The sequence below is a fragment of the Sus scrofa genome, chromosome 11, assembly GCF_054392235.1.
Source record: "Sus scrofa isolate SSC_HxYL_T2T_F1_AM1 chromosome 11, Sscrofa_HxYL_maternal_Yorkshire_Landrace_v2.0, whole genome shotgun sequence".
NCBI lineage: Eukaryota > Metazoa > Chordata > Mammalia > Artiodactyla > Suidae > Sus > Sus scrofa.
The window spans coordinates 76,905,992-76,931,272 of NC_139393.1; the positions used below are offsets into that span (position 1 = coordinate 76,905,992).

General features: G+C 47.3%; 2 protein-coding genes across 12 annotated transcripts in view; one reads left to right on the forward strand and one right to left on the reverse strand.

Annotated features, from left to right (window-relative positions):
* LOC102165696 (uncharacterized) overlaps window positions 1-25,281 on the forward strand; it is a 207,226-nt gene that overhangs the window by 169,564 nt on the left and 12,381 nt on the right. The window contains exons 4-6 of one of the 6 annotated variants that reach the window (XR_014819861.1): window positions 12,491-14,096; window positions 16,713-16,942; window positions 20,268-21,429. Coding sequence is in view for 1 of the 6 variants with exons in the window: in XM_084982254.1 (XP_084838380.1) it covers window positions 12,491-12,710 (220 nt within the window). In the remaining 5 variants the exon portion in view is untranslated. Of the gene's footprint in view, window positions 1-12,490; window positions 16,275-16,712; window positions 16,943-20,267; window positions 21,430-25,281 lie in introns of those variants that run through there. The other 5 variants (XR_014819863.1, XR_002336738.2, XR_014819864.1 and 2 more) reach the window with 5 other exon arrangements.
* NALCN (sodium leak channel, non-selective) overlaps window positions 20,706-25,281 on the reverse strand; it is a 317,004-nt gene continuing 312,428 nt past the window's right edge. For all 6 annotated transcript variants that reach the window (XM_084982252.1, XM_084982251.1, XM_084982253.1 and 3 more), the window contains 2 exons: window positions 24,152-24,269; window positions 20,706-22,609 (listed from right to left, as the gene is read on the reverse strand). In XM_084982252.1, the coding sequence (XP_084838378.1) occupies window positions 22,416-22,609; window positions 24,152-24,269 (312 nt within the window). In that variant the 3' untranslated portion in view covers window positions 20,706-22,415. The remainder of the gene's footprint in view (window positions 22,610-24,151; window positions 24,270-25,281) is intronic.

The window sequence follows — 25,281 nt, forward strand, 5'->3', positions numbered from 1 at the left end:
TTCTGTGTTTGAGCTTTCTTTTACTTTCTAAAATTCTTACCTTGATCACATTTCTCTTCATCTCTGTGGCTCTTTCCCTACTAACTTTCTAATTCATAAAGCAAGCAGACAAACAAAAGCCCTAAAGAGTCCTGTATATCTTCCAAATGTGCCTTTGCCCTATTTATTTTATTTTAGGCTTAATTTAAATTTGTCCTACTTTTCAAAGTGACATATACTTTTAGGCGCAGCTGTTTTTATACAGAATTGTGACCTGACAGATATTTATTGTAGGTTTAAGTTCGCAATTGTTTTTCCGACTGTGTCTTTGCGTTATTGTACCTTGACGTGAAGTCCCGAATTTTTCTGCTCGTATCTCACATGGAATCGTTTCAGTCGTATCTGAAATACTCTGCCTGGAGTGAACTTCCCTTAGCCTCCTGGAATATACACACCGACATGTTTTTTGAGGTCCACCCCAATAAGACTGCAGCTCTCTGTTCATTGGAGGAAGGAAGGAGCCACAGTTTTGACTAAGAACAAAGAGTCAGAAGTATTATTACTCAGGGATGAAACAAGCCATAGGTGAGGAATATACTAAAACTTAATTTTTGTTACCTGTATTCAGAATGCAGTTCTGCTGACAGAACTCTTAGGCACTGTTTACAGAGCAGAGAGCCTCTGTTTTTGAGAAGCGGAGAGAAAAAAAATCATGAACCTTAGAGTTTGCTGCTGCTGTCTCCATAAATGACACTTCTGAATACACAAAGGTATTTTCCAGGGACACTGAGGGTGAGTTTCACTGGAAAACACTGAATCAGTTATCAGTGGAATATGTTTAGTCGTAATCATAAGTCTAAGAAGGAGCCATCATGTAATTGAATAACAATAACACCATCGCTCCCCTGGAAGACTTAAATCAGACAATAAAGAGAGCTTCCGCAGCTTTCTCTATGCTTTTCAAGAAAAAGGAATGTTTAGGATGTAGTGTTTCTTTTTTTTCCAGTCGTTTGGGGTGGAGACCAAACCTGTGCTCCCAAATGGCTTGGCCTTCCTGTCTGTAACAACGCAGGGTCCAGACGCATTCCTTTTCCAAAGCAGAGTCGTATTGTCCACTCAGCACCGAGGGAGGGGCAGGAAGCCAGCTTGCTGATGGATACCTTGGAACATTCAAAATCCTGCTTCTCAAGAGGTGAAAGAGAATTAGTGAAACACCACCAAGAAGCCAGTGACCTTTGTTTCACCCGTTTGCGCTACCCTCTCAAGCTCTGATGAGTCCCTGGGATCTGCCACAGGAAATGAAGGCACAGGCCCCGCCCTTGGGCTGGCCTTCCCAGAGCCTGCTGTGTAGGCTGCCTTTCACTGGCCCGCTGGCCATTGGCAAGTGGGGACGTGATGTTCCTTTTATGTTGGGATGGTGAGAAATTGATGACCAGTTCTCCATGTTGGAATTACCGAAAGTGATTCTTCTTCTTTTTTTTTTTTTAACTACTCCCTGGCTAAATCACCAGTCCCTGTTTTTCACAGGTTTATTTTTTTTTAATTTTTTAAAATTATAGTTGATTTACAATGTTCTGTCAATTTCTGCTGTACAACAAAGTGACCCAACCATACATGTGAATATCTATATACACATATGTATATATACATCCTTTTTCTCACATTATCCTCCATCATATTCCATCACGAGTGGCTAGGTCTGTTTTTCACAAGTTTATCTTGACATTCCACTCAAATATATTGTTCATCCACTCCCTCGGGGTCGTTGTGAAAGGAAGAGATGGAAAGATAAATAAGCATCTTCCAGGAACAGATATTTATTTCAGTGAGGGAAACATATGATTTTTTTTGTATAAAGAAAAATCTGGAAGTGATGAATTCTGAATAGTGGAATCAATCCCATAAGGCTTCATTGAGAAGGCTACATTTGAGATGAAGCTTGAAGGATGAGTAGAGTTTTGATAAGTTAAGATGCAAGGAGGGGAGGAATGGTAACGGTGATTCTTTGCAGGTGAAATGTGCAGGTAAAGGAAGAGCTGCATGGAGGTGCCTCGTGTGTTTAGGGGCATGTGAGTGGTCTGGTGTGGCAGGAGGGCAGGGTATTAGGAACTTGTATTAGATAAGGCTAATGGTTATGGCTATAAACCAATGACTCTTCAAGTGATGTCTATAGTTCACGTCTTTCCTCTAAGTTCCAGATCCCTATCTTCCTGCCTGCTGGACGTTTCCACCCCCACTCAATGGGTCCAACACCGACTCATTGTATTCTCCCACATGCCCTCTAGTGTTGTCCTCTTTCAGGCCCTGCATCCCCCTGAGGCCAGCACGAGCCTTCTAGATTGCAGGTCTAACCATGTTCTGTCCCTTCTGTGGACCACTAGTGGTTCCCACTGCTCTCGGAGGAGTTCACACCCCTTAGAGTGAATCATAAGACCCTTTAGGAATTGGCTCCTGCATACCTCTCCTGTTCTAGGTTGTAACACTCTTTCCCTTGAAATCCACTCTACAACCTTAGTAAGTCCTCTGCTGTTAGCAAAAATGATAATGCTCTTGACCTTTGTTCAAACTATGTTCTTTTGCCTTCAATTTTCATCCTCTTTCCTCTGGTCAAGTGATAACTTTTCTGATCAATTGGGAACAGGCTCAGGGGTCATCACTGAGTTGATTCGGATGCCCCTCATACGTGTTCCAGAGCATACTGTAATTACCCTACTTACAGCACTTCTCGTGCCATATTAGTTGTACTATAATGTCCTGTTTACTCTAATGGTGTGTAGGAAACGTGAGGACAGAGGCTACATTGCATTTGTGATTGGATTTCCTACCCCAGGACATGCCACTTAGTACAGTTGAATGCATATTTGTGGGATAAATGAATTGCATGAAAGTTGGGCTGAGCTCAGATTGTGGATAATCCTGAAAAAAATTGATTATCATATTTTCACTTTCCCAGGTGTGAGAAAGGGAAATATTTATTTGATTTGTTTGCTTTGAGGATGGAGGTCATTTCATCACAACTGTCCTTCGGCAGAATGAGTGCCAGGACTGGGTGGAGTAGAAGAGGGTCAAGTCAAGAGAACCAGGTATAAATCGTTGTATGGTACAGGTGAGATATAATGAACTGAAGTCCAGTAGGGGTGATGGGAACATTCAGAGAATCAGTAAGAAAGGGTCACCAATGATACAAAGAAGTGGGAAGAATCAAGGTGATGTGGAGATTCCCAGGCTGCTCGAGTGAGTAAATGATGGTGCTTTGTACCCATCATAGAGGAAGATAGAGTATGAGGAAACTCTAGCTGCTCGGTTGCAAGGATCAAACAGGTTTATGCTCAGCTGGTTTGGCTGGAATGCCTCCAAGGTTTTGGATAGGTGGAAATACTTCCATAGCAGATAGCTTCCATCACAAGTGCCATGAAACCCCTCAACCATCCTCACCTCCTCTGTGCTCCTTGATCCACTCATAACTTATTAACAGATGGTAGTGGTGGCTCCATTGCTGTAACGGGAATTGGTTCTGTTTGGCGGTGCCCATACTATAATGATTTTTAAATATGTTGAATATCATGCCTAGTCCCAGGAGATGAAGGTATTGCTCATGGATGCATATAACCATGATTGAAGTAAGAGAAGGGAAAAGAGAAGACACAGAAATGTAAGTCTTAGAAGGATATTGAGGTATCTTAGCTTGGTCTATTCAAGCCCCATGGACCAGGTGGCTTAAACAACAGAATTTTACTTTCTCACAATTCTGGAGGCTGGAAGTCCAAGATCAAGATGTTTACAGGGTTAGTTTCTTCCAAGGCTTCTCTGTTTGACTTATATCTGGTGACCTTCTCTCTGTGTCTTCCCATGGTTGTCCCTCTGTGTGTCTCTTCTTATAAGGACACATCATGATGGATTACGGCCCAGCTCAGTGGCCTCATTTAATCTTATTTACCTTTGAAAACACCCTACTTCCAATTGTGAGGGGGTTAGGACTTCAACATAAATTTGGGGAAGGGCACAATTTAGCTCAACACATGAGGCAAAAGACTAGAACATAAGTTCAAACCACATGGGCAAAAACAGGTTCAAAAACAAAATGCATCATGAGAAAAGTTGGCAAGGTGGGTAGTAAGGATGAGAGGGGCAGCCAGGAGGAGTTTAGGAGCTAGAGTGCCACGTGTTGGGATTTGACAGACCCTCAGTATTTTCCTTGACTCTAGAGGGTCAAGAACTATTTGAACACAGAACAGATGAGGTGCTGAGCTGGTGGCTCTGGAGTCCACAGAGAGGAAGGTGCCTTTAGGACTTGCACTTGGCGATTTCTGGGAAGCTGTTGGAGGTCAGGGTTTAACCTACAGGAGGTCTTCCCTAGAGCACAGACTTAGAAGTCAGCCACGTTCAGACACTGCTGGGTCCTTCCCCCTACCCCCAAAAGTGTGGGGGCCCATCTCAGGGAAGTGGGCCACTTCTGGCTTGCTCCATGGGCTCTCATCAGCTGCCATGAACATTATACTTACTGGGGACCCATTGTCTGTCAATTAGTGTCATCCTGAAATAACAAGCTAGGGCTCCCTGTGAGTCAGCTGTCTCCCTCCACTCAGCGAGGCTGCCTGAGGGTCTAAATTCAGAATCCTTAATTAATTCCTTCCCAGTGTCCGGGACCTGAGGCGCTCAAGCCCTCCCATTTCCCCTCAGCACCGCTGGCTGGGCCATGTCATGAGATTTCCCTTATAATTTATCAGTGTCTTCTTTGACAAGCATCTAGATCACCCTCACTCACCCTTGTTTTCTTGAGCAGAAGAGAGAAAACAAGAGATCAAAGCATGGATGCTTCAGATGATAGTATGTTATATTTAGATCCACAATTTGCCTAAGGCAGATCGTTGGGGAATGAGTTGTCCGGTTGGGCCGTCAGCAGTCCTTCTGCTTCTATCTGGTCGTGCAGCCTTGTAAACGTTCAGGGCTTCTATACCTTCAGGCACTTATAAGTAATTTCAAAAACTGGAAGATTCTGTGTATAAACTGCCTAATATGTAATGAGATAAGTCAAAAGGGGAAGGCGGGGGGAGCATCTTGCAGTAATCGGCTGTTAACAGTTTCCAATTGCCGTTCCAATTCACGCTGTTGACTTCCAGATTATAGAAGTCCATGGCGCTAAGTGTTACTTAGGGTAAAGCGACATAATTAAGTCTCAGTTTATTCCCAGGGAATAAGGGAGGTTCCCAGGAGGTTGGCAGCCTCTCGGCCTGCCCCGCGGCAGCCTGGGGAGAGGCCTGGCCCCCCGGCCGCAGAGGAGGCAGCAGTTCCCAACAGCCTGCCTGAAGCTGAGGAGGGACGTCTTCCTTGGAATTTGTCAGTATTACATTTTCTGGGGACTCCATTTTGCCAGCCCATCAACAAAGGAAATACATCTTTTCTGCACAGGAGCAAGCTAGAAAACAAATGTCCTCGCAAATAAAGTCACCTCTGAATTTGAGGAATACTGAGATGAAGTACTAGATTAGTCTGTCCAGGCGGCCGTAACAGTGTACCACAGCCTGGGTGACTTACATCACGGAAATGAATTTTCTCCCGGGTCTGGAGGTGGGAGATCGAGATCAATCTGTCTGCAGGGCTGGGCTTCCTCGGAGGCTTCTCCCCTTGGCTTGTGGGTGGCCCAGCAGCCAGTGGAGAAATGCTTTCTCTGTTCTTAGCGCTGGCCATGGCTTGTGCTAAATTGAGCAACCAGTCACTTTTCAGTGGCCATCCACTCCAGCTCCATAAACCCCCCTCTCTGTGGACTCAGCCCTTCTCGGCTTTGCTTGCTCTCCTCCAGCTCCTTGGATCACCTGCTATCCCGCCCAGGACTGTTCGGGCACTCAGCCTGGAGGGAACGGAGGCTAAGAGCCTGGGAAGAGCTGGGTTACTCAAGTAAGGCAGCATTAAAAATAAGGTGTTGATACGAGGAGTGGTAGTAATTCTTGGTACCTGATTACTTCTTGTCACTGAGGGTCTCAGCTGTACTGAGCAAGAAGTGCTGTAGGTGAAAGGTGATGCATTGCCTTAGGCCTGTTTTTGTATGGCCTGTGAGCTAAAGATGGATTTTACATTTTTAAAGGGTAATGAAAAATAAGGAATATGCTATAGAGAGTGTGTGCAGCCCATGCCACCTAAAATATGTATGATCTTGCCCTTATAGACCGAGCTTGCTGACCTCTGGCTTAGGTTCTCGAGAGCCACTTGAACAATGAGAAAGTGAGAAATGGCCACGACAGCTCCGATGCCATGATGTTACAGGGAACATGAAACCACTCACAGAATACAAACGGTGATGAGGCAGGGCCACTCAGTGGCTGTAACAGACAAGACAGAGAGGAGAGCGCTCCGGAACTCTGCTAGGACATGATGGAGACAAGGGCACTTGCAGTTCTTCCCAAATAGCTGAACTTTTCACTCTCCACCTAACATGAACAGTCACTTCTCTCGAGTGTCACTCTAGCCCACCTTCCATCCTTCTTCTTCCTGGCTTACCAAGGTGACCAGTCCCTGAATTATGGACCCGTCCTGACAGTGTTCAGTCTTGAACTGCCCTTGCGTCCGCTAATTCTCCATAGAATCACCCAGCACAAAGGCAAATGCTACAGAAGCCCCTTCAGTCCCCCATGACTAAGATATCCCATGGGTCTATGGAAATAAATTAGACCTCCCAAATGAGAGCAAGAAGCTGTCTACTCAGAACTTTCTGTGGGAAGGAGGTCTGCCACCACCACTCGTGTTTGGCAGACCCAGTGGGAAGCAGGAAATGGGAGGCTTTCTGAAGAATAAAGGGGGAGAGCGCTGGGATGCCCCGATTAGTGCCTGGGAAAGCTGGAGGTGGGATAACTAGAAGCGAGCATCCCTGTGATGGGTTGGGCAGCCTATTTGGCTTTCTCTGGTTGGTCCTGACTTGGAAGTGGGGGCAAAAATTAAGGAAGCTGGAGTTCCCTTGTGGTGTAACAGGTTTAGGATCCAGCATTGTCACTACAGTGGCTCAGGTCACTGCTGTGGCACTGGTTCGATCCCTGGTCCAGAAACTTCTACCCGCTGTGGGCGGGGCAAAAAAATCTAAGGAAGCTGCTAGCTGTTGATCCAGTCCTGGTTGTTCTGCTGCAGGGGTTGTGGTTTGGCCTCCTGGGCTGGCTGCCACAGGGCTGTGGGTCAGTTCTGCTGCGCTCTGCAGTCTGGCCGTCGTCCGTCTGTGCATTCAGCTCAGTCTCCACTGTGCACTCCCTCTTGCTGCCATCAGCTAAATGAACGTGGAAGCCGGTTTTCCCCAGAGCCTCCAGATGAAAGTCCAGCTCTGCTAGCACCTTGGTTTGGACCTGGGAGGCCCAGCAGAGGACCCAGCTGAGACCACTCAGACTCCTGACCCCCAGAGCCAGAAGGTGCTCCGTCGGTGTTAAGTTTAAGCTCTATTTGTTTTACTGCAATGACTGTGGTCATTGGTGACTGGACTTTGACAAACTGGATGAGGGTCATGACAGCTGGAAGAATCACAGTCAACTGGGCTTAACCTCACTGAAGCCTTAGCACAGGAAAACAGTACCCTCAGATCAGCCAGCTGTCAACTCCAGGCTTGCTGTGAGAGCTGGAGGCCTCTGGGGGGGGCTTGAGGAACCCAAGGGCTGCAGCCCCGGGGAGACTGGAGATCTACAAAGACCTGGTCTGAGGCCAGGGCTCCTCAGGATGGTGCCCACCCCCCGAGGTCCTGCCCTGCCACCCCTGATCACCTCCAGACCGGTGCGCAGGATCCGGCCCAGGAGCCCTGCCCGGCCTGCAGACACAGGGGGGGGCAGCACCTCCCGGTCACCATTCAGCTGAGGGTTCCGCTCCTTTTAATTCGGCACCACCCAGTGCTGCAAGACAGCTTAACTCTGCCTTTGTTTCCCTAACTTAAAGTGTGTTCTGAGAGCAAGCGTCAGCACATTTTTTCTGTGAAGGGCCAGATAGCAGATATTTTCATCTTCGTTGGACATTCAGGCTTGGTTGCCTCCTCTCAACTCTGGTCCTGCAGCAGCCCCAGGTAACACGTGCCTGAACGGGCGTGCCTGGGTGCCAAGAAAATGGTATTTTACAAAAACAGGCAGTGGCCGGATCTGGCCCACAGGCTGCGGAGTGCCAGCCTCTGTCTGAGATAATCATTCACTCTCTGGATTTCATTTCCACACCTACAGAATGAGAGTATTGATCTGAGGCAATGCCTGCTTGACTTAAACAAGCGTTAGATTCATCTGGAAAGCTAGTGAAGGAAAGTACAGATACATGTAGAGATTCTGAGACCATGAGTTGGGGGTTGGGGGGCTGGAGTTTTGCACCACTGGAAGCTGATGCTGCTGGTCCAGGAACCACACCTTCGCTAGCCAGGGTCTGAGGCAATACTTTCCATTCTGGCTGCACAGAGGAGACTCATTGCAAGAACCAGTGGCTCTGCTCCAGCTGAGACCCATTAAATTAGAAGTGGACCGGGCTTCTGGGTGTTAGGAGTCCCACAGGAGACTCTAACGTGTAGTCAGGGTTGAGATTTGCTGGCGGAAGAGAGCTGCAAAGCACTGTGCCCCACGTGTGTGCCTAAAGCAGTGGCACCTGTATCACCTGGGAGTGTCAGAAGTACAGAATCTCAGGTCCCGCCTTGACCTTCTAAGTCAGAATCTGCATTTTATTTATTATTATTATTATTGTGGAATTAAAGATTTATTTTATTTTTTAATGATTTTTTTCTATTATAGGGTTTATAGTGTTCTGTCAATTTTCTACTGTACAGCACAGTGACCCAGTCACACACATATATACATTCATTTTATCACATTATCCTCCATCATGCTCCATCACAGTGACTAGATATAGTTCCCTGTGCTGTACAGCAGGATCTCACTGCGTATCCATTCCAAGAGCACGAGTTGGCCTCTGTCATCCCCAAGCTCCTAGTCCATCCCACTCCCTCCCCCTCCCCCTTGGCAACCACAAGCCTCTTCTCCAAGTCCATGAGTTTCTTTTCTGTGGAAAGGGTCATTTGTGCCATATATTAGAGAATCTGCATTTTAAAAAGATCCCCAGGGAACAGAGGTACACATTAAAATTTGAGAGCTGAGGCTCTCAAGGAAGGAATGAGTTTCACCTCTGCAAGTTGTTCTTTTCCTAATGTGCACCAAGCGCCAGGCAGGCTACTTAACTCACTTTATCTTCAACCTGCCTGTATTCGCTTTCACTTGCTGCCCCAGCAAATGAACATGAACTTAGTAGCTTAAAACAGTATCCCTTTATTATCTCACAGTCTCTGGACAGACTCCAGTGGGCTCTCTGCTTAGTCTCTCAAGACCCAAGTCAAGGTGTGGGTGTGGCTGGGCTCTTTCCTGGAGGCTCTGGGGAAGAAGCCACTTCCCAGCTCATTCCAGCTGTTGGGAGAATCTGTTTCCTTGGGATCGTGGAACTGAGGTCTCCATTTCCCTGAGGGGGGTTAGCTAGGGGTTGTGCTCGGCTTTTAGAGACCACTGTGAGTTTCTTCCTCTTCTGAGACAGCCCTCATGCATCAAAGCCTTCTCTGGTTTACAGCTTCTCTGATTTCCCCTTCTGCTACCACTAGAGGTAGCTCCCTGCCTTTGAAGGGCTTACCTAAATAGGCTTTGCTTGCCTGTGTCATTTCCATTTTTACTAAATCACAGCCACTGATTAGTAACCTTAACAACATCTCCGAAATCCCTTTGGCCATGGGTACAATATCCCATCACAGTCACCGTCCTGGGGATCAGGACTACCCCATGGCCCAGACCACACAGTTTACACGTAAGGCTTAGAGGGAGATTTGAATCCAGATTTGTCTGAGCCCCAAACCTTGTCTTATCACTGTTTTATTGACTTGTCTCTCAGGGATAAAAATAAATGTGTTGCTAAAAACTTTATAGTCAATCATGAGCTTTCACATTTATTATATTGTTTGGCCTCATTAGAATTTCCTGAGGAGGTATGACTCTTCCCTTTTGTGGGGATGTTTAGGGACCGGGGGTGTTTAATTATTTGTTCAAGATATTACAGACAGGAAATAGCAAATTAAAACCTGAGAAAGCCTCCTGAGCTCACATCCCATGCTCTTCCTTTTACATCATCAATTCCCTGATTTCTTGTTTAGATCGTTCTTGTTATCTGTTTGGGAAACAAATTTCCTGGGATAGAGAAAGAAACTAGCAGAGCAACTGCAGACTGGATAAAAATGTTTGAATGCTGCAGTGAGCATGTGCAGGAAAATGGGCCCACCTGTTATGCTAATTGAGAGATGAGTTCTGCCCAAATGCACGGACATGCTCTATTCACGTCTGAAAAATTACTGTCCATAAAGCGATGGTCAATGAATTTTTAAAATGTAAACTAGAAGACAACAGATTTGTGAAGTGAAACTTTTGACTGAAATTGCAAGTCAATCAAGTAATGATTTTTGAGAGATGACAGGATTCTGGCAAACAGGGTGGATTTGTCTCAACTTTGTAATTAAGGAGTTAGCCCCTCCTCAGAAAAAGCTTAAGAAAAGATCATAGAACCATCCTACTGCCAGTCACTATCTTTCCCTTCATTCCCTTGTTTCTAGTGCAAAAACAAAACAAAACAAAAGACCCTCCCAAACCAGAAAACAATATGGCCTGAAAAAAACTACCTACAATTAAAAAGTTTTAAGATTCTTTAGAAGTCAGAATGATGGCTACGGATTAGGGTTTTCCTGGCAGAGCCAATTAGGATGCTGGCATATAGAACATCTCATTGAGTCCCCAAGTAATCTAATCATTTTTTCCTCTCCTCTTAGGGCAAAAGTTGTGTCTACTAAGAAGCTATCCTTATACTGACAGTTCAGAAGTTATATTAAAAAATGGCCAATCATTTGTTCGAATAAAAAAGGCTAGGAGTTTCCATCTTGGCTCAGCAGTAACAAACCCGACTAGTATCCATGAGGATGCGTGTTCAATCCCTGGCCTCGATCAGTGTGTTAAGGATCCAGCATTGCTGTGAACTGTGGTGTAGGTCACAGACGTAGCTCAAATCCCAAGTTTCTGTGGCTGTGCTGTAGGCTAGCAGCTGTAGCTCTGATTCGACCCCCAGCCTAGGAACTTCCATTTGCTGTAAGTGCAGCCCTAAAAAGCCAAAAAGGGGGGGGGCCTAGAAATTCAGTAGTGTCTTGGGTCTGTTTCCTTGTCATTTACAGATCAAGGAAATGTTACAATTTGGAATGCATTCTAGAATTTAAACAAATTATAAGAAGAATCAGGCCTTGGTCAGGTCAGTTTTATTAAAATCTTTTACATTTGGAGGATCAGTGAAGGCAAGAGAAAGGTTAACCCCAAGGGCTCCTTCTCAATGAACAAATGCATCAAAGAGAAATTACATTTTTCCCTTGGCTGACTTCTAACATCGCTGTATTCAGAAGCTTTGAAGAGATGTAGAATGATAAACACATACAGGTTATAAACAAGAAACTCTTGCATTACCTCGGTTTAGCTGGGAATTTACCCCTTTGTTTTTCATGAGGTGGGTTTATTTTAATAGTAAATGCTGGTAACGCCAGTCAAAATGCGATCTGTCATTTTCAAGGCATCTTTCCTAGGAGACTATTTCTAGCATATTTGACAGAAAGCACTACCTGTCCATTGTCTGCATGGTCCGCAGTGGTCTCGCCAGCAGAAACACGAGAATGTGAAGAAGGATGCGTCAGCCAGTTGTTTCATGCATTTTCTAGCAGCTAGAGAGGCTCTAAGGGGGTCTGGGTTGTAGGAAGAATGAGGGTGTTGATGGAGAAATAGAAGGTGGGCCAGAGGGGTTGCTGGTCTGAGTGACCAAGGACGCTGCTGCTGGTATCATTGTCTGAAAGTACATGTGTCCATGCCTAGTAATTAACATAGGCAAAGACTGAAGGCATGGTCCCCTCCAGCAATAATATAATGACAATAGATTAAGGTTTTAGCTGAAAATATTCTGGATTGGATCATTTAGGGAAGGTCCAATATGCCCCCCTCACCTTCATTTAAACAAATGCATAAAATGGATCTTCTCTCTAGAATATTTCCGATGAAACTTCCTCTGAAACTTCCAAATAGGTGCTCAAGAACCTGTGGAAAAACAGTTCGGGGCATTCATTTATGAAATCAAATGCAAACGCTGTCCTATTTATTTGGGTTTTCTTTATAGCAGGGAGAAGAATTAATAAACTGACAGAGCACTCGTTCCAGATCCAAACTTGGTGTCCCACTTTTGGGAGATTGAAGTCAGCTCTACTTTTATAAATCAGAAAGCAAAAACAAAAACAGAAGCAAACAAAACAAAGGCCTGGATACCAGGATACCAGCAGTGGTGCGGGAGCCCGCGGCCAGTCGATAGAGGACCGGCTGGTTCCCGCGTCCAGTCTAACAAACCAGAGGTTGTTAGGTTTCACTCTCTATTGAGTCAATTGCTTGAGCGGAGAAATCTTCAAATTGCATCACACTGCACTCGTTTCCCTTTCCTATAGATTTCTCCCCTCTTTCTCTTCCAGGGGCATTGATTTTCTTCCTTGGGTTTCGGAGAAAGCTTTGCTCTGCGGACGTCCCCCCTCCGGCTTGCGGACCGAAGCATCCTTCGCACTTTCCGTCTGCCGGGTGGATGGGACACCTGCTGCTCCGATCAGCTCCTACCTCGGAAGGGCACTGGTCCGGTTCCCGAGGGGAGCAGCGAAAACCTTTGAAGGAAAGAGATTTAAGAACGCTGATCTCTGAGGATCTCTCACCAGGGCTTGCTCTATCACCACGTGCGGACGGCGTCTTCTGCGAGGCCCTGCGATTTACAGACTGGGAATGGGCTCGGGGAGAATCCTGCCCATCTTGAGGGACCCCGAGGGGCTCAGCACGGCCTAGCCTGCCGCCCACACAGCCGGCTCATCGCGTCTGGCCCCGGAGAACGGAGATTTGTGAGGAACGGAGATGGGAAGATGGGAGGGTGGTCTCTGAAACCCCTTGTGACCGCAGAGCTCAAGAGCTGTTAGCAGCGCTGATGGCCGCACGTCACTCACACTCACTTCCCAGGCTCTCGCCCACACTTACACTAGGCTTGCACGACTCTCAGTCTCAGAGAGGCGGCTAAAGCGGGTATCCTTCTAATCTTATTTTACAGAAGGCCAAGGAGAAGGTCTGAGAAGGGAGGTGACCTGTGGGGAATCTGCCGGGTGCTCCAGGAAAACAGGGGCACTCAAGACATCCCCCCCCCCTGCACCCCAGAAAACTGCCTGCTGTGAAAAGCATCCTTCTCCCACAGCTTGGATAGGATCTCAGATGCCCCTTGCTTCCCCGGGACAGGGTGCACACAGCCCCTCTGAGTCCTGTCCTTTGCTTCGCAGTGCTGAGCTGACAGTTTGCTGAAGACAAAATATCTGTCAACATGATCAGGTCAGACTTTCGCCAGACTTCTGTCTTTCCGCAGACCGCTGAGCTTCGACTCACCCTAAGCCTGAGCCAAATGGGAATGTGGAAACTGCTCTTTAAGGCTGAGCCCAGGGAAAGACATTTCTCTCATCACGCAGCCATTCACCCTCCCCGCCCCCCATACGTGGTTCTGACTGGCATTGCTTACCCGCCCTCTGCCTGATCTTCGAGATCTTAGAGGGTTCTTCCTTTTGCAGAAGGCTTTTCGAACAAAGTCAATCCTTACTTAATCAGGATTTAGCTTTTAACTGACAAGTCATAGGCGAAGAGTCAAAGTTGGCCTCTTGTCACCCAGGCTTGGTCACCCATGTGGTGTGACTGTCACACCTGCCAGGGGTGAGTGGTTGAATTGTGGGCCTGGCCCCAGGCCCTGCTTATTCCAGGCTTGGTGCCCAGGGCTCATTCTCTCTGCTCCTGTAGGACTGCGCCCTGAGGGAGTCTCTGGAATAAAGCTCTCCTGTAACAAAAGCCCTATCTCAATCATCCCGGGCCCCAGGGCGGGTCTGCATTGCTTTGTTTGCACTGGTGCTTTACCTTAACCCAAGAGCAAAGTGTCTGTGTCTCACGAAGGAGGAAGTTAAAAGGAGGAACAGAACAGGAACTCTGGATGAAAAAGTGAGAAATCTTCCCAGTGGTTGATGTTTTGAGATAAATGCTAGGGATATTGGACATTCTTATTTGGAGGTAAGTTAAAAAAAAAAATTCCAAATCTATTTCATTCTGTTCAGCTTAGAGAGCAGTGCTGAGAATGACACGTGTGCCAAAATGCTGTTTAGAGATGTTGGAGCTACAGAGATGGACAGGTCAGCCTGCCTTACCTTCAAAGCCTTATGGTCTCCTGCAGGATTCAGATATAGGATCAGGATTGGAGAAGCAAGTTCAAGGTTACTTGCAAGGTGGTCAGTAGGCTCCTTAGTACTTGGGCAGTGGTTTCAGTAACTGAGTAGCTTGTTGGCCCACTTCATACATTTTTCTTCTCTACTAAGTGTATAGCAAAAGGAATTCATGTAGAAATTCTGAATTGCATCTCTGTATTGCTTTGTAATGATGATAATTTATGAACTTGGCAGCCGGTATATCTGTAGCGCGTTGAATCACGTGTGTGGCCACAGGTCACCGCACACTCTCAGGTTTGCTCTGGAGAAACCTTTTCAATGAGTTACCTGCAACCTCACTGGCTTTTGTGGCTGGATTCCTTCAAATCCAATATATTCTGAAAGATGTGATCAATAAGCAGATGGCTCAAACCTGTACCCACGCCAAGAAATGAGGCATCTAATTAACAGTTAGCCCAGGGTGTGAGGCAATTGCCAAGGGGCTTGGAGACCTTGCCTGGGCTGGGAGACCCCTGGATGAGACCATCAGGGCTGGTGGTGTGACATGTGGGCACGAGTGTGGCTGTTGAAAGTGAGAACACAGCCAGGACCTTCACGCTGTGCTCATCAGGGCTCTGCAGAATTCCCGATTATCTCTTGGCCTGGTCCCACGCAGGGCCCCTTTCCATTGCCATGAAAAAGGAGTCAGGGAATAGGTAAGAACGGCCTATTTGAAATTCTCCATGGGTTTGGCTCTGAAGTTAGCTGGAGGAACACAGCCACGTGGCATCCTCTGTAGCCAGTAATGGCCACTGGGGAATGAGAGCGTGATGGAGGCAAAGGCAGGCTTCTGGAGGGGGGAGGGAGGGCAGGGAGAGACGGTTTGCCAGAAGCGCCCAGTGAATCCCTAAGGCGTGTTTCAGTGAATCTGCGAGCCTCACCAAAGGCATTGAGAGAGTCTGGACTCCCTGCTCCCTTGACTCTTAGCTCAAACAGGACAGAAGGAGGCCTTTCTGAAACAGACTCACAGACTTCTAAAACAAACTTTGGTTACCAAATGGGACAGGTGGATTGGGGGTTGGGATTGGTCTGTGCACACCACCGTGTATGGAACGAGTGGTCAACAGGGACCTGCTCTGTGGTGCAGGGCACTCTGCTCAATATCCTGTGATAATCTGTGTGGGAAAAGAAGGGTGTGTATATGCGTGTAATGGAATCACTTTTGTACAGCAGAAATTATCACATCATTGTAAATCAACTATACTTTGGTACAACTTAAAAGGAGACCTTTCTCTCCTCTGTGCCTGGGGGAGCCCGCTGCTGAGTGTCCCCCAGTGCCAGAGGAGAGAGCTGAGTCCCTGTGACAGCCCTTCCTGGGGTATGTGGAATACATGACCAGCCCATCGCCAGCCTGATGTTCCCCAGTTGACTGTTTCGTTGCCGTGCTTTCAGCATTTCCCTGGGTAGGGCCCCCAGGATGTTTCCCATGTGAAATGCAGACTCAGAAAGAGGAGACTGTGCCCAGAGTCTGATATATCCTAAGACAACTGCCCTTTGCTCTGGGGACCCATGAAGGCAGAGGGGGTCAAGCCTGTGCCAGGGGGTGGGGTGGGGCATATTTCTCAAGTCCTTTGACACGGCTGTGGGAATGGGGACACCTGTTGTGGCTCAGCAGGTTATGAACCTGACTAGTATCCATAAGGATGCAGATTTAATCCCTGGGCTTGCTCAGTGGGTTGGGGATCCAATGTTGCTGTGAGCCACGGTGTATGTGCAGATGCTCAGATCTGGCATTGTTGTAGCTGTGGTGTAGACTGGCAGCTGCAACTCTGATTTGACCCCTGGCCTGGGAACTTCTATATGCTGAGGGTTCGGCCCTAAAAAGAAAAAAAAAAAAATTAGCACAGGTCTTGAATATTTACTAGGCATACTCTAGGAGGATTTTTAATTTGGGATGAGTCATATACAGCATTGTGGAAAATAATAAACTATTAAATTTAAGCGAAGCATTTTGTTCAAAAATAGAAAGCAAGCAGATATAGAAACGTAATTTAAGTGTGGCTTTGGAATTGTTTTGCTGTTTCAATTTGGCCACTAGCTTTTGGGATCAGATGACAGAGTATATCAAAAATGAAAAAAAAATAATTTTTATAAAATGCATATAGCATAAAACTTCCTATTTTAACCAGTTTTAAGTGTACAGGTCAGCAGTATTAAGTACATACACATAGTTGTGGAACCACTCTTCAGACTGTTTCATCTTCCAAAATGACAATTCCCCTCCCCCAGTCCCTGGCAGCCACAGTCTGCTTTCTGTTCGTGTGAATTTTACCTCTCTCAAGACCTCACATAAGTGAAATCATGCAGCATTTGTCTTTTTGTGACCGGCATATTCCACCCACTTAGCATAGTGTCCCCAAGGTTCATCCTTGTTGTTACATGTATCAAAATTTCCTCTTTTTTTTTTTTTCTTTTTTCTTTTTAGGACTGCACTCCTGGCATATGGAAGTTCCCAGGCTAGGGGTTCAGTCAGAGCTGCTGGCCTGTGCCACAGCCACAGTGATATAGGATCTGAGCCACATCTGTGACCTACACCACAGCTCATGGCACCACCATGACCATCACCTTAACTCACTGATTGAGGCCAGGGATCAAACCCATGTCCTCATCACTCCTCGTCGGATTCGTTTCCGCTGCGCCAGGATGGGAACTCCGGTAAGTCCATTTTTAACTTTTGGAGGATCCACTTACTACCCTCCATGGTAAAGCGGGTCCACTCAACATTCCCACCAACAGTGCACAAAGAGTCCAGCTTCTCCATATCCTCATCAACACTTGTTTTCAGTTTTTTGGTTTTGGTTTTTGTTTTTAATTCGGGAGTTCCTGTTGTGGCTCAGTGAGATCAGGACCTGACACTGTCTCTATGAGAATGCGGGTTTGATCCCTGGCCTTACTCAGTGGGTTACGGATCCAGCATTGCCACAAGCTGGTGAAGCTCAGGTCCCGCATTGCTGTGGCTGTGGCATGGGCCACAGCTGCAACTCTGATTCGACCCAGCCCAGCAACTTGCATATGCCACAGGGGCAGCCATGAAAAGGAAAAAAAATGCATAGCATCCGTCTTTATGAGTGTGAGGTCTAGGTGTAGTTTTGTAGGTAGCAGGGCAGCAGTGCTGCTACATGAAGGTGAGTTGCAAAACTGAGCTGACTGGGGGGAGGGAGTGTCTAGTGGTGAGTTTCCAGGCTGCACACAGGGATTTAAGGTCTCAGTGTTTTTGTGACTGTCTCCTTCCATACACTGACTCAGGAAAGCAGGCCACTGTTAATTCTGGGATCATGGATCTTGTGCTTTTCAGCTTCTGGTAAGTGAGAAGATTTAGTTTTGAATGGCCTGGTGCAGGGCTCACCTTTTTGTCCCCTGAACAACTGTTCGAATACTCACCACTCTCAGGGAAACAGATCCCATTCCAGGCCGAGTTGTGTTCCATTAAAATTCATATGTTGAAGTCGTAACACCCAATAACCCAGAATGTGACTGTATTTGGAGCCTGGGCTTTTAAAGCCATGGCGAAGCTAAAACGAGATCATTAGAGTAGGCTCTGGTCCCATAGGACTGGTGTCCTCATAAGAATAGGAGATGAGGACACAGACACACACACGGGAGACCATGTGAGGACATGGGAGGAAGACAGCCTTCTGCAAGCCAAGGAGAGGACACCAGCCCTGCCGATGCATTGCTCTTGGGCTTCTGGGCTCCAGATTTGTGAGGAGGTCCATTTCTATTATTTAAGCCCCCAGTCTGTGGTATTTGGTTACGGCAGCTCCAGCAAAACGAATACGGACCCTCAGGCCTCCCGCTTTCTATATCCAGTCCTTAGGCAATATCACCCATCAAGGTCATGGCGTTAGATATCATCTCTGTCCTGATGCTCCCAAGGGGAAATCCCTCTGTTAACCCAGCCTTACCTGTTCAGCCACCGAGTCTGTATCCTCCCCTTGGACATCTGCAGGTCCACACGTGTAACTGTCCCGTTAAACAAGCCCACCTCACGCCGTAGTTAAAACACACTTAACTTTCCATTTTCTACCATCTCTTTACAGTTCAGTCAGTAACCTTTCCTTGGTCCCGGATAGGAGTCCTTCAGCCCACAACTTTTCTGCTCACCATTACATGTTAGAAATGTTCAGTGGTCACCTTGGGTAGCAAGTACAGTCTCAATTCAGAAACTGGAATGGTTCAACGTGAACTTGATGAAATGTCAGGTCTTTTCCCTTCTGCTGACTCAGGTCTGCTTCAAGCTGGAAACCTGTCAAGTGGCCCCCTGGACAACTGGTCACCTGGGGATTCTGAGTGGGAGCTTAAGCAGCCAGTTAATGATTTGGGGTACATTGCACGTCAGCTCAGACCAAACCCATCTTGTAGGCTTTGTGACCCCCTCAGGTAAATGAAGTGAAGGAATTTACCTCTTCTGCCTTTCTTGAAAGCAGGAAGCTGAATTCTGTCTCAGAGGTATGTCTCTCATTCAAAATTATACCAGGTGTAACAGGCAATCCAGGACTTGAAAAATCTGTCCAACTCCAAAGCTCACCATCTTTGAGTTACACTCGTGTTTTTCAAACTAGTTTCCTTGGGACACCAGGATGGTTCAGACCATCTTTGGGGCTGGAGTGGGATTGTGAGTGGTTGTTAAAAAATACTACAAACTGAGTGGCTTAAAATAAGGGAAATGCATTATCTCAGAGTTCTGGTTCTGGAGGCCAGCAATCTGAAATCGAGGTGTTGGCAGAGTCACGTGTTCTCCAGTGCCTCTAGGCAAGAATCTTTTTTTGGCTGCACCCGTGGCATGCAAATGTTCCAGGATCAGGGATCGAACCTGCATTGCAGCAGTGCTCTGAGCCACAGCAGTGACAACCAAACCCACCGAGCCACCAGGGAACTCCCTCTCCTTGCTTCTTGCAACAACTTTTGCCCTAGGTGTTCCCTGCTTGTGGCGACAGCACTCTGCCTGTGTTTTCACGTGGCTGTCCTCCCTGTGAGTCTGTGTCTTCCTGTAACTTTCTCCTCCCTGTGTCTCTGACACCTTCTCATAAGGACACCGGTCATATTGGACTAAGGGCCCACCTGCTCTGGAATGACCTCACCGTATCTTATCACATCTGCAAAGACTCTGTCCCAAGAAGCTCGTCTGCACAGGGACAGGGAGTTAGGATTCCAACACATCTTTTCTGGGTGGGACACAATTCAGTCCATGACAGGAGTGAGATGGGGCCATGTGAGTGGGATTCTCCCCTTCACCCACATCTCAGCAGGGCTGCCTGGCTTTCGCCTGCCTAATATTTGGGGATCTTTTGATGGACTTGGAGAAAGAGTGCCACAGGTAGCAGTAGATCCAAAACCACCTGTCTGTGGGACACACCACTTCCTACAAAGAAACAGGAAAACACATCCTTCAGCTGGCTTAGAAACTGCTTTTTCCTCAGGCTTTGTAAGCCCCATTTCTCGTCTACATGCCCCGTCTTATTCAGCATGGGCAGGGCACTCACAGCCAGTCCTGCTGATGGCTGTTGCTCTCGAACCACTGCTGAGAATAGAGTGAATAGGCCGGTCTGGCCATTCTCTCCATCCCCATTCCCTTTGAGTCCCCTCCAGTTGCCATATGTGCAATGCCTGTGTGGTCTGTTCCCCTAGGGAGCTCTGCATTCAAGTATTCTATGCCTTACGCTTTCTGATGCCCTCGGAACCCACGGCGTCCTTTAATTAAAGGCAGTGGGTGGCATGATGACAGGATTAGTGTCAGTGTCTGGCCTCTCTAAGGACCAGGGGACATTGTGACCAAAGTTTTCCCATCTGCATAACCAGCCTGTTTATAAGTTGAGAACTCTAAGCAGGGTGGGGCACGCATTTTCGGCTTGCTGTCTGCTCTGCTGGCTTCAGGGAAAGAGCGAGTCTCACGGGAGTTGTTGGGCTGCTTCACTTCATTGCAAGTGTCGGGTGCTGTGGCTTTCAGTGCATTGCTATTCTGCCCCTTGCTTTGCTGCAGAATGAACAACAATGACGTTCTGCTGAACATCAATTACAGACGTTTTAGGAAGGGCTCAGCACTTTTGTGAGAATGAAGCTGTATTACTCAAGTGTAATGAGCCAAGAGAAAAACCCCTCGTTTTCATGCAGCACTAGTACAGACCCATGCCCTGGCTGCCTAAGATCCCTTTCTGCTTGACTGCGAGTTTGGAAGGTAACAGGATACTCACTCAGCCTTACAGGCACTAACATTGAAAGAAACATTCCGGCTTAGGAACTGAGCTGAAATGACTATCAGGGACAGAGCTTTTGACAGCTTCTTCTAGATGGAGTATTCAAATGCGGAGTTTGCAAAATGCCAGCTCCTCAGTGGCCGAACCACCAAGCCCCTTTCCCACTCCCCAAACCCACACATTAAGAAAAGGTTTAGAAATAATTATCAACTTGAAGTAAACTCTTTTACAAATCCAGTATTTATTTTACTTTCTTATGTGCAAAAAGGAAACGCCCATTGAACATAAAACCAAATAAAATCTTTCTGTCTGCACTGCCTTTAATTGCCCATTATCTTACTGTCACAATGAATCCTATAAACACTCTAAGGACCGTCACCACAATGTCACCTTTGTTGTACAGAAGGAATGTGATATTTGGCTAGTTTAAGAATGTTAAATAGAAATAGATCATAAAGAACCCGGGGGAGGGCGAGGAGCCCAAGGATTCGAGATCATCACTGCATTAAAATAAGCCATCTAAACAGCACATCCCCCATCAAGAATCGTGCAGTTAAGGCCCAGATGCTCTTCTCCTTGGTGGAACCGGCATGGGAGAACCAGCTCACTCTGCGTTGTAAGTTTCTCAGAGGACGTGGACTGCTGACGCGTGAAACGAGTACAGCTGAGTTGAGCTTCCTAAACTGTGAGCTGAGAACAAGGTTTCAAAGAGGACCACTGTTTCGCTAGGAGAGCCTGGCAGCAAGGAATCCTTCTGAACTGGGTATCGCAATGGTGTCTTGGGGCCAAACTCACCATGTCTTTGCTGATTTATGGCAAAATGGACCGACCTTGGCTAAGAGAGGAAGCCAGTGCCAACATCACACATGCAAAGATTTTTTAAAATAAACTGAATCCTGCAGTTTTACTCTTTTTGCTAAACTCAGTTATTAAAAGGCTTTTATTTTATTTTGTTGTATGTCTTTTTTTAGGGCCACACCCACGGCACATGGAAGTTCCCAGGCTAGGGGTCAAATCAGAGCTGTAGCTGCCAGCCTATACCACAGCTCATGGCAACGCCAGATCTTTAACCCACTGAGCGAGGCCAGGGATCAAACCCGCATCCTCATGGATACTAGTGGGGTTCATTACCGCTGAGCCATGACAGGAACTCCTTAAAGGCTTTTATAAAAACCCAGTGTCTTGACATAACCATATCCCTCCAGCAATCTACATCCACGTTTGTTTTAAACCAGTTGGCTCTGTGGGCTGATTTTTTTGTTTGCTGTTGGCACATGCAGTTCTCTTGGGAGCAGGCACCAGTTCCCTTAGAGTGACTGCAGACAGATCCCGACTTGTTCTGATCTCTAAATAATTTGTGCATATTTAAGAAAATACTATGAGGAAAAGAATATACTTTTCAAACTTCAGGATCTGTAATTTGTAAAACTATTACCATTTTAGCAGGAGCTCAGGGCTGACCTTTTCAGATCAATCACAAATAATAAATTCTCCCAAGAGACGTATTTCTGGAGAAAGTGGGGAAAATGTGAACTAAAGCTATAGCTCCTGTCCCATAAATACCAGCCGCGTTGGGCTAAGCACGCTTTCAGGGGGGTGGTAATGACGCCTAAGAGCCTATGTGAATATATACCTTAGTTAGACAGGATATATGAAATTTTGAATGATCTACACCAGGTGTCGGTATAGTTTCTAACATTACAAATACTGCCATTGTGCAGATGCTCTTGAACACGTGGTAATAACCCATCACACACAGGGCTTGGGCGGACCAAGTTTTATGCCTTCGTATGGCAGGGCAGAAATCATTTTAAAAAATCTTGTCATAAGGTGGACTTAAATTACACATCAACTACACACTGTTCACCGGACAGTGAAAGAGCCTATCAGAAGTCAGTCTGCCCCGCTGGACTTTGATCTGCACTAGTCCGCATCTAAATGTCCAGAAGGTCATCTCCGCTTTCGTCACTCTCCACCGTCAGCTGCCGGGTCCACCACTTCTTCACCTCGGAACCACAGGACGCTGTGTCCGCCATGGGGTTCATTTTGCACACGACAGATTTCATCGTGGTCCGCCCTCCAAACCGTAAGTTGACGGAAGACACCGAGTGGCTTATTGGTTTCGGCGCTGTGGAACCAACAAGATCCCATGAGCAACGTGGTGGTGTGGTTCCCCCCATTGCAAGCCATTCCTGAAACCCCCCGATGGTCCCATCAGTCACGTTTCCCACGAGCGAGTCCTATCCATAGATGTTATGTGGGAAACCTTTTCGAGTGCTTGATTCTCTACATTCATAATGGACTTTAAAATTATGATCATGGACAACTAGTAACCCTATTTAAAAAATACGCTGCTGGAGTTCCCATGGTGGCTCAGGGGTAACAAACCCAAGTAGCATCCATGAGAATGCAGGTTCGATCCCTGGCCTCGCTCAGCGGGTTAAGGATCTGGTATTGCTGTGGTGTAAGTCACAGACGTGGCTCGGCTCCAGCATTGCTGTGGCTGTGGTGTAGGCCGGCAGCTGCAGCTCCAATTCAGCCCCTTGCCTGGGAACTTCCATATGCCTTGGATGCTGCCCTAAAAAGAAAAAAAATATGCTGCCTGCCTTTTGCACTTTGAGATAATTACAAAGACTAAAAAAATCACTAAAATTTTCGATTTGGACAAATAAAAGTGTCATAGAAATATATGTGCCTTGGTGTTCATTAGTGTATGCATATAAATATAAAGAAAAACAAGAAAGGATAGTGTGCAGACAGTAGGGGAGAGCACGGGGTTCGGAGAGGGGATGAAAGAAGGAGATGGGTACATAACGTTTTGTAAAAGTAAATTGAGGTGCAGCAGCAGTGGAAAAAGGAGCGACTCATGGACAGATGGACGACATGCTCAGGACATCCATCTTCCCCATCCACGTGTCTGAATAAAGCAGCTCTAACAGTTCTAGTCTGGGGTCCCGCGTCTGTGGCCCATGGATCAACTGATGTATCAAGTTCATGCCTCTGCACCGAAGTTTCTTCAAGTGCAGAGTAAAGAGATTACAAGTTTCCTCACTGGACTGTTGCGAGAATTAACAGATTAAGTTAGACCTGCAGAGCAGAACTGCCATAGGAGCCAGCAGTCCTGCTTCAGGGTTTCCATCCACGGGAAACCGAGTCTCTCTCTTGAAGAGCGTCTACACTCCCGTGTTCATGGCAGTGTCATTCGCCACAGCCAAGCTATGGAAACGACCTGTGTCCGTCAGCAGGTGACTGGATGAGGATGCCGTGGGGTCTATACATCGGCATTTACTCCGCCTGAAGAAGAAGGAACTCCTGCCGTTTATTCATGGATGAACCCGGACGGCGTTGTGCTGCGTGAGGTAAGTCAGACAGAGGGAGACAGGTGCGCTAAGATCTCACTTCTATGTGGAATCTAAAAGGGTCCGAATCACAGAGGCAGAGGTGGGATGGCGGTGACCGCGGAGGCTGCCTTCTCTATTAGCTGAAAACGAGGGCTGATACCATTCTATTTAGAGAAGTCATTTTGAGGGGAATATATTTTTCACTGTCTCACTATCCGTAAATAACTTTAGATGCAGACCTGAAATTTGAAATTCAAGACCCAAAACACACAAAAATGCACAGGTTCCTTTGAAATGCCCCGGTGGCTGGAGGCAGGACTTGGACGTACCCGAGGGCAGGCGCCACTGCCCGAACTTCCTCTGGGGCTTCCCGGCCTCGGCCGCGTCCTGGCGACTCCCTCCTCGGTCCGACAGGGTGGGGCTCAGCAGCTGCTGCTGGCTGCTCGTCTGCACGAGGACAACGGGGACAAGGGGCACTTACCCCTCACGCCGGGCTCACCCTCCTCTCTGCACCAGCTGGACCCTCATTTCATTTTAGGAAAGGAAGCAAGTCCAGCCCACAGGAACGTATGCAGGGAAAACCACATGGACCCACAGTGTCCACCGTGGGGAAAGGAAGCGTAAAAATAGTAAGAAGAGTCAAGGACAGTGAGCGAGTCCCCATCGCACATGGTGAGAAAAGAGGCCGGGTCTGCAGGTGGCCCCTTTCCTGGGGGAGCCCTCCTGGATACCTGTCCCAAGGCCACTTGCCCTCCACCCCCGGGGCCATCGCCACGGACCAGGGCCAAACAGCCGCATTCCAGGAAGGAAGTGGCGCAGGGGATGGCCTGGTCTGGGGACAGTATACTCTTGCCAACCCGGAGGTCGGTGCCTAGAGCTTCCAGAAGAAACTATCTCAGTTTCTCAGCAGACAAAGCTCTGGGATGGGCCTCAGAGGAGAACTAAACACATCATTTAAGGCTGAATTGGGAGTTCCTGCTGTAGCACAGTGGGTTAAGGATCTGGCTGCAGCAGCCAGGGTCCTCTGGAGGTGTGGGATTGATTCCCAGCTTGGTGCGGTGGGTTCAAGGATCTGGCATTACTACAGTTATGTATAGGTCGCAGCTTCGGCTCAGATTCAGTCCCTGGCTCAGGAACTTCCGTACGCTGAGGGTGTGGCCATAAATAAATTTTAAAAAGGAAGAAAGAGAGAGAGGGAAAGAAAAGAAAGAAAGAAAAAGATTGACGTCAAGGAGAAATGCTCGGCTCTCCGGCATTTCACCCAGCCTGGGTCACTATCACCTTCCTGTCTCCTATCAGCGCCTTGGTCCTCACGCCTCTTCAACGTCCCCTCTTGGGCTTTTTCACCTAAAACCAGCGGGCTCTGCTGTCACCCACTCCCTGCCTCACCAGCCCTGTCCATGGCATCCCACTCTTAGCCCTGCCCTGCACTCGCCCAGGGCAGACAGGTGGCAGGGAC